The sequence below is a fragment of the Physella acuta genome, unplaced genomic scaffold (assembly GCF_028476545.2).
Source record: "Physella acuta isolate Inbredline_101_S28 unplaced genomic scaffold, ASM2847654v3 ptg001298l, whole genome shotgun sequence".
In the NCBI taxonomy this organism is placed as follows: Eukaryota; Metazoa; Mollusca; class Gastropoda; family Physidae; genus Physella; species Physella acuta.
Window position 1 is genome coordinate 26,348 of NW_026732813.1, and position 13,653 is coordinate 40,000.

Sequence of the window (13,653 nt, forward strand, 5' to 3'; positions counted from 1 at the left end):
TAAAGACAGGCTTCAGTACATGTGTGTAGAAATTCTCTTATCGGTGTGTTAGAAGACTAATACTGTGATGTGAATTAGATCTATTCACACAGTCTATTTACGTATGTCGTATGTAGATCTTCGTTAGATCTACATCTCTACCAATAATTTCGATCCCAAATAACTTACAGTCATTAATTTTATACAGACTGACCTAAATTTATTTTAAACATTAAAACTAGAATCTATAATTATAATCTATACGTATAGGGCACTATAGGGCCTATACTATAGGCCTATTGAACTATTCTAATTAGTTAGTAATTAGTAGATTAGATCTAATTACAATTTGTAATTTTGCCTAAAGATCTAAAATTTTATCCCGGCTTTATAAGTCATAGACATAGGCTCCTTTACTTTACTTTACACACACTTTAGTAGACTTTACCCTACTTTACTCTCTTGTTACATAATTTACTTTACATCATGACATGTCTTAACTTTAACGCGGACCCAGAGATTTTTTTTTTTACTTCAAGGGGTTAGAAAATAAAATTTCATCATCCTCTCCAACTTGAATAATCATCCGACTAGTTAATAATATGGGCAAGAATCAAGATCCATTAACAATTATTATAGGCCTATAATTTGTTTTTTGCCCATTAAATGTCATTGATGGATTTGGATAATAATAATATATTAAAAATTAGGCTAAATATTACTAAATACTAGTAAATACTAAATAGTAGGGTCCTAAATAAAGTGTTTACTTTGAAAGTCCCAAAGGGAATTCCTGCTTTTAATGATTTAATTAATTTAATCACTTTAACCAACTTATTTTTTACTCATAAACTTACAATAAAAATTGATGGTAACTTTAATTTTAAATGTAGTTAGGCCTACTGCTAGTCTTGCATAGTTGCATATCTAACTCACATTAGTAAAGGTGACTGGGAATAATGCTGATCACACTCTTCATATGCCAAGGTCACAGAAACTCTACTCACTTGTCCCATGGACCGCTCGGTTCTAAGAACTAAAAGGGAACTTTACTACTAGTTTGATCTTTAAGTTTTAATTAATTAAAGCTGGGCCTATGTGTAGTGCTTATAATATAGGTAATAAACTACATAACAGACTGATAATGCCAAATAAATTAAATTTCAAAATATCTTTTTAATTTCAGGTTGTTTTCTCAAAATGGATGTAGACAAACTTCAGCTAAAACTAGCATCAAGGCTAAAATTCCAAGTCCTAGCATATGTTTGTCTTGGTATTATTTATGCAAGAGGTGCTTGGAATGTATTCGGTGTCATTTTTTTAGCAGCTGAATCAGGACATAGCTGTGATTCTAACAGGCAAATTCGGACTGGTGTTGCATACAATAATGGAAATAGTTACATTAATTCAAGTGTAAACATGTCTTTCATACAACAGAGCTCAGTGTTATACTCCAGAGAATGTGATGTCATTGTTGCTCTAAACAGCAGTACTAATGTTACAGTCCCTTGCACTTATGCATGGGTTTATAGTAGTGAATTTGTATCAACCATTGTTTCAGAGGTAAAATTAACTTCTTAATTCAATTTTACACATCTGTTGCTATAAAATGAATGCAGATCAAATCAAATATTTTTATTTTGTCTAAATTAAAAAAAGAAAATTATGTTATTCAAAACTTGTTATAATTTTTACTACTTAAATATTGTTATTAATATGTAAAATGAATTACTTTTTATTCTTCCAGTGGGATCTTGTGTGTGTGAGGGCCTATCTTTCTGAACTCTCTACAACCCTATATTTGATAGGGTCAATGTGCGGGGCATTGCTTATATCCCCTCTGTCTGACAGGTTTGGGCGCCGCTTGGTCCTTCTTGTTTGCCTGTTGTCACAAGCTGTGATGGGGGCCTGCGTTGCTGCATCTCCTAATTATGCTGTTTTTACTACCCTGCGGTTTATTGTTGGATTTTTTAACATGGTAAGTAGCTTTAATTGAAGCTGTTTATGTAACATAATTACTTTAACAATTGATCTGAGGAACTCTGTTTTTCCATGTTTGAATTGACTTTGTATATCAAGGGGAAATAATCTCCTGAAGTGGTTTTTTTTTCAGTTGCTTTATTTATCTTGCTGTCTAGATGGGGTATTCTTAAACTCCTTAAAGGAAATATTCAGAATATGCCAAATTTAAGTTGTTTTTAAAGATAGATATAAACTTAATACTGTGTAAGAGAGGCATTGAAGTTCTCTTGTTATATTTTCATGATTTTTACTCTATTTACAATCCTTTTCTATTTTGACCTAGGAATAGAAATTTGTATTCATAAATTAATATTTAATGTAAATCTTATAAAATTAAAAGCTATTGAATAAAATAATTGTAAATCAAATCTAATAATGCTTCTATTTTTATCTATAGGGTATAGCTTTGAGCACATATGTGATGATGACAGAGATATTCCCAGCTTCTCAACGTACAATTCCTTGCTGTGGCTTCCAGATATTTTGGGCCTTTGGCATTATGCTGACTGCTTTATTTGGTTTTTTAGTTCGAGATTGGCGACATCTTCAGTTGGTTTTCTCTCTTCCAAATATACCATGTGCTGTGTTAGTTTGGTAAGTATTATTAATGCTATGTAAATCATGTCTCAGTATTTTTCTTACTGAATGGTGGTGTGTAGTTTTTGTTAAAATGTATAATAACCTGTGACCTACTCTTTACAGACTGACATGTTGTCAGACAAGGCAGTATTGAGGTTGTTATAAGATCCATTTCCTGATTGAAGATTCTAATTTATTTACTGTTACCACTCAAATAAATACACAATGCGTTTTAATATAAATTAATAATTACATGTTCATATCTGGCTGTCCATGACCTTATGATGAAGTAGTGTTCCCCTGTTTCTCTGACTATATAAAGGAATACTGTTCTCAGTACTACACCCAGCTGTATTTGTTTCCCTAACATGAGACAGCTAGGCCTATCAGAGTTGGGTAAACTGAATGACACCTTATGGACTTACGTGTTGCGTTTTACTGTCCCCTGTTAAACCAAGTTTGAAACATGTTTTAAAACCTGACTGTTCTCTAGGTTTCTACCAGAGTCTCTACCATGGTTAATCTCTCAGGACAAACTAACCCAAGCCCAGTCAGTTGTGAAAAGGATATCAAGTTACAACAAAATTGATGTCCCTAATGACATCTGCCTGTATGAAGCCATACATCATGAGAGGGAGTTAGAGCCGGTAGCATCAACTCAGTATAGCGAGCAGCCAATGTTGTCTGGAATTATAACCCAGGAGGAAGCTGACACCTTACTGGCTGGTGAACTTTCATCTCTTGAGTCTCTTAAATCCAATAGTGAAAACAATGAAACAGCTGAAGAAACCTACTGCAGCGTAGTGCACAAAACTTCCACAGAATGTGCCGCTCTATCTGAGGAAGTGGAGACAAAAGTTATAAGTCCAGTATCTCCATTGGTTGGGGATGAGGAAAAACAAAAGAACTCTGAAAACAGAAATAGTGTGTTGCTGTTGTGTCAAAGTCCAAGATTTAGATTGTATTCTTTCATTATTTTCTATCTTTTGTAAGTAGTTTCTTTTTTAGTTTATTTGTTAAGTTAAATTAAAACCTAGGTGGTCATTTTAAAATTAGTATTTTATCAAATATATTTTTACTTTGTAAAATTGTTTTATGTCTCAACTGTGAAATAATGTACTTTATAAAAATGTTATAGAAAGATATATATTTACTGGAAGGTATTATGTTTAGCCTCTAAATAAATTTAAAATGAGAATGCTACATTATTTTTATTTTTTTAAAATTCCAGTTTTGGGAACAGTCTCAGCTACTTTGGAATCTCTCTGAGTACTCCTGTTTTACATGGCAATCCATTTTTCAATCTTTTTCTTCTGGGTGCAGTGGAGATACCAGCTTACATCATTTGTGTATTTATATGTGAACGGTAAGATTACCACTCACCATATGCAGTGATTTACCAGCTTTTCATTGGTGAAATCCATTCATATACATTTATATTGAGGAAAACTATGGAGATATTTTATATAAAAGTCTAGATAATTATATTTGAAGAAATGTAGCTTTTTGTACTTTTTAAAAATAGAGATGCTAAACAAAATGTTGATTTTCATTACAATTTCATTTATTGGTTATTAGGGGGTAGCTAGCTGGAACTGGACATCATCATTTCAGGGGTGAAATTGGGCCTAAAACTTCAAAAACAGTTCAACTTACACAATGCCAAAACTATTAAAATATTGTCCCTTGATTTCCCAGTTATTTTAGCAGTCATAAGTAGATGTTTAAAACTTAAAGTTTTACATTTACTTCTTTATTTTGTCACCTGATATTTTCCACACACTTTGTGGGGGTAGTGTTTTTAACAGCCCATATATAAATCCATTTAAAAATGACATTGGGTGGATTACACCCACAACGTACGGTGAAGGTTAAAAGTGTCAACAATTAATATTGAATTTAAATCTAAATCCATCATTCTCTCATCCAGCTGTTTACAAAATTTGTGTTATCACCCCCCTCTCATCCCATAAAAATATTTTTTACCCAAATGACATACTGTATAAATTATACTGAATACATTAATTTATATAAATATTACATTCCTGTTAAACATTTCAACCACCACTGGCACTAGTTTGCGCCTCCTATTTCCAAAACTGCTGTAGTAGGCATACCGTTTCTTACTTTGATTGTTTTTATATATTCCTCAGAATTGGTCGTAAAGTGCCACTCTGTGTGTTCCTGTTAACATGTGGGCTGATGAATATAACAGCTATGCTTATATCAGAGAAGGCATGTAAGTATTTTTCTGAGATATCCCACTCAATTAATAAATCATGTGCTATTTTTACCAGTTGTGTACACATAGGTCTGTATATTTATTTCAGCGGATGGGCTGAATGATCTCAGAATAGCATTTGTAATGATTGGCAAATTTGCCATAACTGGCGCATACACAACAGTGTATCTGTATTCTGCTGAGATATTTCCCACTTCTCTAAGGTAAGTTGTCAATCCTGTAATGGTATAACTTTTAAATGATCATTAAATTATCATTTCTTTGCTTCATATTCTCTGGTTGTATATTTTTACTTTATATTTCACTGGTTTTGTATTTTTACTTTATATTTCACTGGTTGTATATTTTTACTTTACTACAGAAATCTGGCCATGGGTGTTTCATCTTTCTTTGAAAACTTCGGCAGTATAGCAGCACCATTTATTGTTTTCTCTGTAAGTCATGTTTTATGCCTTTAAAAAATTCATATTTAATCCTTTTACTGGGGTTAATTTTGTTTTTGGTGCTACATGTAAACCCAGTCATGGCTCTAACATTTTACCAATTGGCTGCCATTATTTCTCGTTCTCTGCTCTGTCTATCTAATTGTTTAGATAGCAAAGCAATTCATTAAATCTTCATCAGAAAAAGAAAAAAGAAAAAATTCTAGAAACGCAGATTTAACTATCACTTGAATTATTTTTAACTTAACTTTGGCTGCTGTAGTACAGCGAACGTTTTATCTTTGCAATATGTGATGCATGATTACAACACTATCTCATCCTGTCATAGTCATAACAAGACTTACTTGTCATCTTTTAAGAATAAACCTTCTCATTATGGTCAGCAAAAGGGTTTAACGTAGCACTCAAACTATTGTAAATAATTCTTTAATTTTCTTTAGCATTAAGAAAAAAATTCTTTTTCCAGGCTAAATCAATTCCAGAACTTCCTATGATTTTGTTTGGTTCAGTATCAATCATAGGAGGCATTATGGTCACAGCTATGCCAGAAACTCACCGTCGTCCATTACCTCAGGGTGTAGAGGAAGTTGAATCTTGGGATGTGTGTGGTAGACGCAAGTAGAAATGAGTTGAATTATTTTATCCATTTTTAAGGTTCCACAAAATAAATTAATTTATAAATTTCATTTTTTTTTAAAAATTGTTAACACTTTTACAAAGAACATTGTTTCCAGCTGAATTATATGTCACACAGCACATTAAGTCATGTATTTATTATTACATATCAGAATTATTTTGAGAACTTTTATGTTTTTAATTAATCCCATGATAATATTTTGACAAGAACAAGATTATTCTTTCTGTCTAGAGGGCATTATTTGTAATGTATATTTGTTCTTCTATTATTGGGTTACTACAGTAGTTTTAATATATTTTAAAATGCTGTTTACATGGCAATTTGTAAATAGAATCCTGTGTCACTCAAATATTGCTAAATTAATTTATTGAAATCAATTATATATCATCACACGTTAATGAAATAACACATTTTTTACAAGTTTTTGTTGTGTTTTTTAAAGTATATAGTCGAGTACATAAAACGGGTGATATTTATATAGGCCTACAGGTCAGAATTTGTTTTAAATATTGTCTAATTTTACCAGGTTTCAATATCATATTTTTTGTGAAGTTAATGTTTAAGACTCATTTAATGGAAGCAGAAAAAAAAAAGACCTAGATTGAACTTCAGAGTGAGGACAATACTCTTTTGCCATTTTCCTTTTATAAAGGTTTTATTATATTAAATTGTTATACTTGAATTTGTTTCACTTTACGCTCAATGCAAAGCATGACAAAACATGTTATCCTAAAGTAGAATCTCGTGCATAATACTTTTGACCTCATGTCATTTTGTTAGATTTTTCACATTCCCATCAGTTAGATATTGTTACATCATATTCTCACTTGTTACTAAAATATTGTAATCAGGGTATGATTTGTTTTGTAAATACTCCCTGGAATTTAAATCCAAGTGTTTCCTGTTTTATCTATTTTTACTTTTATAACCTTCATGGAGTAACATTTTTTATGGTGACTGATTTCTTTGTTTTACATATACTGAAAGTATGACATTAGACAAATATTTTTTTACTTTTAAAATATCCCTAAAACACTACATGTAAGAGCTATTGAAGTATTAAGTATATGTGCCATAAATTGATTTCTTTATTTGAATGGTGGTATGGTTAATATATTTTTATTAAAATAGTAAAATATTCTCGAGTTCTAAAATGTTGCTTCTCGTTTAATTCCTGTACATCATCTTATGGTTTTTTTTAGTTTTTATTGTTTTGACTTAGTAATTCAAAAAAATAACTGTGGGTACCTCCTAATAATATGTAGACATTTTTCTTTTGTGATTTCATGTTTGAATTCTTTATTTTTTTCATCTAATGAAGATTTTAAATTTATTTAATGTAAAGATTCTGACTAAATGAATGAAATGCAATGAAGAAATAAATAAATTATTATAAAATATCTTACATTGGCTATTGGTTTTTCTTTATATCTACTTTATGAAGCAGTTTTATTAAACAAAAAAAAAAACAACAAAAAAACTTACAAAAAAAAATAAAAATAGTTGCTCTGGTAGTTAGCACTACTTTGACCAATGTTTCCTGTTGAAATCCTTGTCTAATTAGAATTTGAAACTGGTCTATTAGTATAATTTACCTTGTAGACAAAGAAAGTGAACTTTAACTTTGTCAAACCTATATAATTTCGACTGGACCAAATGATAGTTTTATTGAACCTACTCTGAAAAAAAAATCAATACATAAAATATTGTATCTAAATGACCTAATTAGCTCAATACAAATGTTTCTTGAAGCCTATAGTTAATTTTTCCTTTCAAAACTACATGGCTCATTCAAGTTTGCACGATTTCGGAGCTGTCAGTAATATGGGAACGGAAGGAATTGCAAAATTTTATAGACCATTTTATTCACTGAATCTTTTAGTGAATGTACGGCCACATGAACCGCCAACACGAGAGAAAACTCGTATAGCCCTCGATAATAATATTTTTTTGCATTACCGTCCCTGAGTCTGATTGAGAAAAAAAAATAGAATGGCGCCTATTTAGTTTTTTCATCATACAGACTACAGCTTGATTATAATACAGTTACCGATGTTTTAGCCTTTACAGATCTTGACCACGTAAGTCAGTTTTACAAAAATTTATAATCTTTCGTGACTTTAAACGTTTTCAAACCTCTACTTTAATAATGTAATGCTACAACAGACAATATTGTGGACCATGTTGTTTTTATAGTTGAGCATGCTCGTGTTTTTTTTTTCTTGCTTGAGCTTGACGTGTGAGGGCGTGTGATGACGAAATCACACATGCTGATAGACTATAGGCCTAGTAGATCTAGATCTACATAGATACATAGTATTACATAGACAGACATTAATACATGAGGATCTAGATTTTAAAACTAGCTTTAATCCTTGTTAATGGGCTAAAGACTGACTTCTAGATCTAGATAGTAGATCTAGATCTTAAATCTTAATATAAACTTGACTTAGCCTAAATGTCAAATGACACATTAATTCTAAATCAAATTGAGTCTGAAAATGATTGGCCAATTTTTATATTATTTTAGATTAAAATGTTGCTTTATGATTGACATGTGTAGAAATCTAGAACTAGACTCATAGACTGCCAATATAAAATATATGTTTGCCAAACTAAAGCCTTGATTTCTGGCTCTAAACTGGGTGACACCTGAGCTATAAATATTAAATAGGTCAATACTTACAGGGTACCTCATACCTGATACCAATCAGGGAAATAAAGGCCACTGTCAGCTTTATTCTTTTATTATTATCTTTACATAGGTGTGCTGAATTACAAGAAAAGATGTATTCAACTTCTAAATTCTTAGGGTAAAGATAAAAAAACAAATGGTAGCTGCAGTGAGGTTAATGTAATTAGTAACAAAACAGATAGTATTAGTTACCTCACAAGTTAAAGACAGTTACAAGTACTATGGACGTTTCGACCCAATTCTTAGGGTCTATTAAAAATATTCCTTCATAAACAAATTTACCCCAAGATGGTAGCTTGCACCTTGAAACCGTTAAAATAAATCATTCAGTCTTGCCTCTCTATCCAGAAGTTAAAAATTTAAGACAAGTTTTTCTAGACACTTTTAAATAGCTTTTCCTAGCATTTTTAAAATTTAATTTCCAAAAGTCTGCCTGCGTCAGTAATTTAACGTGCAGCTGAATTGTATTTTGATTGAGGTTTTTAAAGCTGATTTAGCTGGATTAAGATGCTGAGATTTAGTAAGCAGCAAACACATGGTGCTGAGATTTAAAGGTTTCTGTTTCACCTGTTACATTTTAATTATCTCACTTTATGTTGCTGTACCTGGTCCGCACTTAAAAAGAAAAATTCAACTTAAAGAGCTTGGCAGAATTGGATCAAATCCACATTGTGACTGGGTCAAAGGAGAGTTGCTTTCAGGCATTTCAGGGGGGTTGGGGGAGGGGGGGTATAGCCCCTCCGTTAGAGATGAATGCCTAAGAAAAACACTGATCCCCTCCCAAGTTCACCACTTCCCAGATAAAATAGTAAGAATGTATTATTAATATTGAAAATACTTTAACCAGTCTCAACCCCCCAGGAAGAATCAAGTGCACCCTGAAAATTGTTAGAAAGAAACCCAGGGTCCAAAATAAATTCTCACTCTTTAACCATCCCCTTCCTTTCCCACTAATTATTTGTGTAAAAGTTAACCTAAACATTTAAACAAATATAATCACTAATCACTAATTAAAGCATATTAAAAGTTGTGTTCAAACTGGTGACCTTTTATAGTCTTTCTCTTCCCCCACATTCCTACCTAGCCCCACCCCCTGTCAGGTTTTGGCAGTCCTCAGTGTCCCCCAATTGAAAGCTCATACCTATGATAGTGTCCTTAAGGACAAGAGTGAGTATGACATCACTGAGTCCACATAGCTCTGATGGGTGGCCTGACTTAAATATGGCTGGACATTGTGATAACCCCACAGTCCCTTTATGGGATTAGGTCAAAGCTACTTCATCTGTGATTAGATCTTGATAGGGATTTTACTGTATTATACACCAGAGTAGGAATTACTGATGAAGTGCTTTCCTTGTAACAAAGTATTATTCAAAGCTGTTTCCACTTTGTCTATGTATTGTTCACTAGCCTTGATGTTAAGTGCTGTCTCTCAACCCATTTTATCATTTGTTTACCTTAGGCCTACCAGGTGAATAAATTACTGTCAAAAGGGATTTTGTAGGTTAAAATAACCAAATAATATTTGAGGTAACAAAATTAGATTACTTGTTTGAAAGACTTAGTTAACATGAACATGTTTAATGAGCAAGTAGCCCAACCCATTTTTAAGATCTGGAAATAAATTGGGAAATCCCAAAGTTAGTTTTTAATACTTATATTATATGAGGTTGTTTTTTTAATGATGAATGAATAGTTCAATCACATTACATCTAGGTTTAATTATACACTTAAACGCTACAGCTCACAATGAATGCTAATTACCCTGACTGATAACGAAAATGTATTTAATTACAGGTAATTCACTTCCCTCTCCCCTCCCCTTCTATCCTCAGTGATACTGATGGGTATTTTTTTATACACCAGCAGACAAGGAAAAAGTATTTATACATAAAAAAAGAAACATTCATTTCCAGGATAAAGAACGTGTGTGTGTATGGGGGGGGGGGGGGTGGTTTGAAGATACACAGACACAGGTTGTTAAAGAAAGCTAGCTTGGCTTGTTTGGTGTTCTGTCAATGATTTCCTTTATGTAACCGACGCCTCCCCGGAACTGGTGCGGTGTGTATGAAAACATGCGCGCCCTGCAGTCTTAGTATGCACGCCTGATGGTTTCACTTTCACTGGCAATCACTGGGCGTGTAGACTAGACAACCCAACTCACCGTTGTATTTAGTCTTGGTATGCTCGCCTGATGGTTTCACTGGCAATCACTAGGTGTGTAGACTAGACAACCCAACTCACCGTTGGATGGAGTCTCGAAGACAGGTGTTTTGGAGCTGGGAGTAGATCTAGGTCTATGCCAAAGATTCGGTTTTCAGTTTTTGCTCATTGTGCTTAATGAAAGGTTGAAATTTTCAATTGCGCGTATATGGTTAGTCCATAAATTACGCCACGCCATTCAAAGTAAAAAAAATGTTTTCCCCTTCCTCCAAACCCCCTGTCATTTCTAAATGTCACGAAAAGTCATACCCCCCCCCCCCCCCACTGTCATTGTTACTGTTACAGAACAAAAAATTAATTAATTTTATTTTTCATTTTGAATCTTTCCTTTGTATCTGCGATATGTTACGTGCAGGAGTGGATTAATACTCATGAGGGCCATTAGCATCCACATCAGCCAGTACCCTGTTGTTGCGTAACTGGAGCATCCAAGGCTCCCCCATGAGCACTACTGTATATATGGATATGATGGCCTACTATAATCATTGACTAAACAAACATGACGCACCCGCTAGTGGTTAGGTGACCAGGAGCTCTCAAGGCTGTTAAATGTGATTCTTCAAAGTCCAATTAAATCCAACAAACATTACTTTCTTATTACTGAATTTTCAATCCAGGAGAATTGAAAATTTTCTCAAAAGTCTGGAGATGTCTTGAATATCAGATGTTCTCAGGCAGATGAGGCTCGTTAGCTGGGGACAGCCACTCCTTCTAGGAGAGACAACTCCAAAATCAAACAACTGCCTCCTTGTAGTTTGTTCTTGGTTGGACAAAGGCTATGGAAGCAAATCCAAAAAGAAAAGCAGGCTGAAATCGGAGTCAATGGCCTCAATGGCGCATAACCAGTTGACACGTAATCCTTAATTGTGATGGAAGCATGGTCGAGTCGGCAAAGCTCATGGTTGATAAATTCGAAAAAAATCTCGATTTCAAACCCTCTGGCAGATAAAGCTGGATCCCTCCCAACACAAAAAATTAAGAACGAAGAAGAAGAAGAAGAAGCACCCACAAAACTTTCAGGGTCCCCCCCCCCCCTCTTCTTAAAAAACATTCCCTATAAAAGAAATAATCGACAGTATTAGAATTTTTTTTTAAATTACAAACTGGATGACGAAATCTTATAAAACTAATTTTGCACTTTAGCATCTTCATCTATATTAAGAAAAAAAAATCAATTGTCCCGTCTTTTTTGTTGTTCTCTTGCGTTAGATTTTTAATTAACTTAGCTAATTTTTGTGGTGCCCCCACCCCCTTCCCACTATGCACTAAGCACGTGCTTATATTGCTTAATTGTTAATCCCACCCTGTAGAAGTTCTTTGCGGTGGCGTCACGGGGATATTAGCCGCCTGTTACGCATCTGTCATTAATTCCCCCCCCCCCCCTTGAAACAAATAGTTTTACCTGTCGTGATGTCCTCATTCCCCTTGCTACGCTACTTATCCTTTATCGACACCCCTCCCTTTCTCAAAACTTTTAACAATAAGAAGTCTAACTTCTATATCGTCTTTATCGTTGATAAAGTAATTGTCTATCCGTTGATGAGATAACATCGAGATGAGATGTCGATTTTAGTTGTTTTTTTCCCCCCAAGTGTTTACCACCTGTTGGACAAGCTGGGACCGCTTGCATAGCGCGAGCCGCCGTCTCGCCCATTCACTAGCTGCTTACACTGGTGACAAGGCCGGTTTATTGCCCTGACATACTTTTTTAGTTTCACCCCAACAAATCACTATCTGAGCAATACTAGGTTTTACAGTTATCGTTAATACGACGCAAGTGACACATTTTTTTTTAATCCTTCGGTACGGGTCACTTCTAAACTTGTGTATCGGCTTTGTCTCATGTTTGAGCTGTGGTTTTTTTCCCCACGTGGTTTTTAACTGGATCTAGCAGACGCTTACAAGTTTACAAGGTAAGTTTCTAATGACTATCGATGTTTTGTTTGAAGGTTGGCGTACATTTCTAAGATGTTACGTGCTCGCTACAACGTGTGTCGTGTGTTAGCCAGATGTTGGAGGTGTGCCGTATCTGTTTTACACGCTGGGTTAATGCTGCAGTGGTGTGTATGTCTGTGTGTGTTGTCTTGAGCAGCTATATCTATCATAACCAATGTTTGTGAGTTGAGTTATACATCACGATGTTGATAAACTGATATCTCCATTTCTTTTTTTTTCTTTCTGAAAGTAAATATATATTTTAAAAATCCACTAGAATGTTGTAAGGCGCAGTTTATTTTATTCCAAATCAGAAAAACTGTTTTTATGGTTAGGATTGGCGTAAAATTCGGGATAGGAGTTGTATACATGATCACTGATCCATAGCGTCAAACTCTGCTAGTCTTTGAATCAGGCTCGCCGGAATATGCCAACCATAGCTAGATCTACCACTCATTTTAAAATAGTCGTACACGTATACTTTTAGATGGCCAGCCCTCTTAGTAACTCTTAAGGGTCAGTTACATTTTTTGGTCGTCAGGTAGTCGTCAGCAGTTTCTTCCAGACTTTTTTCTCCCGGGGGGGGGGGGGGGGACGACACTTTTAAAAGTATATATTTTCTATATAAATTCCATTTCGTTCGGGGGGCGGTAGACTTTCTTCGGGGGTGGGGGGGGGGGGGGCTGAAGAGACGCCTGGAAGAAACTCTGGTCGCCAGTAACGGTCCAGGTACAATCAATGACGTATTTAGTCTCCGCATTATGGTTTAATGTTGTACGGTATTATTCTCAAACGTCAATATTATTTTATTTCATTGCTCATTTTTTTCCAGTCGGGTAAGTTCTAGATCTAATTTCGTACACGCGACTTGATATCTGGCCCATCCAAACGTGTCTTC

The 13,653-nt window shown here is 34.2% G+C and overlaps 2 protein-coding genes across 2 annotated transcripts in view; both read left to right on the top strand.

Moving 5' to 3' along the window:
• Nucleotides 1-57: 57 nt before the first annotated feature.
• Nucleotides 58-7,307, top strand: LOC131958187 (organic cation transporter protein). Its single transcript, XM_059323063.1, has 10 exons — nt 58-101; nt 1,166-1,542; nt 1,727-1,957; nt 2,399-2,595; nt 3,074-3,568; nt 3,812-3,946; nt 4,734-4,819; nt 4,911-5,025; nt 5,184-5,256; nt 5,732-7,307. Exons 2-10 carry the CDS (start codon nt 1,180-1,182, stop codon nt 5,885-5,887), a joined length of 1,851 nt encoding a protein of 616 aa, XP_059179046.1. The 5' UTR covers nt 58-101; nt 1,166-1,179; the 3' UTR covers nt 5,888-7,307.
• Nucleotides 7,308-12,494: 5,187 nt separating this feature from the next.
• Nucleotides 12,495-13,653, top strand: part of LOC131958185 (equilibrative nucleoside transporter 1) — a 28,886-nt gene continuing 27,727 nt past the window's right edge. The window contains exon 1 of the mRNA XM_059323058.1: nt 12,495-12,733. The gene's annotated coding sequence lies outside the window, so the exon portion shown is untranslated. The remainder of the gene's footprint in view (nt 12,734-13,653) is intronic.

Coding starts and splice junctions, on each gene's coding strand:
- LOC131958187 (XM_059323063.1), top strand. CDS start 1,180: ATGGATGTAGACAAACTTCAGCTAAAACTAGCATCAAGGCTAAAATTC. Junction 2,596..3,073: donor CCATGTGCTGTGTTAGTTTG/GTAAGTATTATT, acceptor ACTGTTCTCTAG/GTTTCTACCAGAGTCTCTAC. Junction 5,026..5,183: donor ATATTTCCCACTTCTCTAAG/GTAAGTTGTCAA, acceptor ACTTTACTACAG/AAATCTGGCCATGGGTGTTT.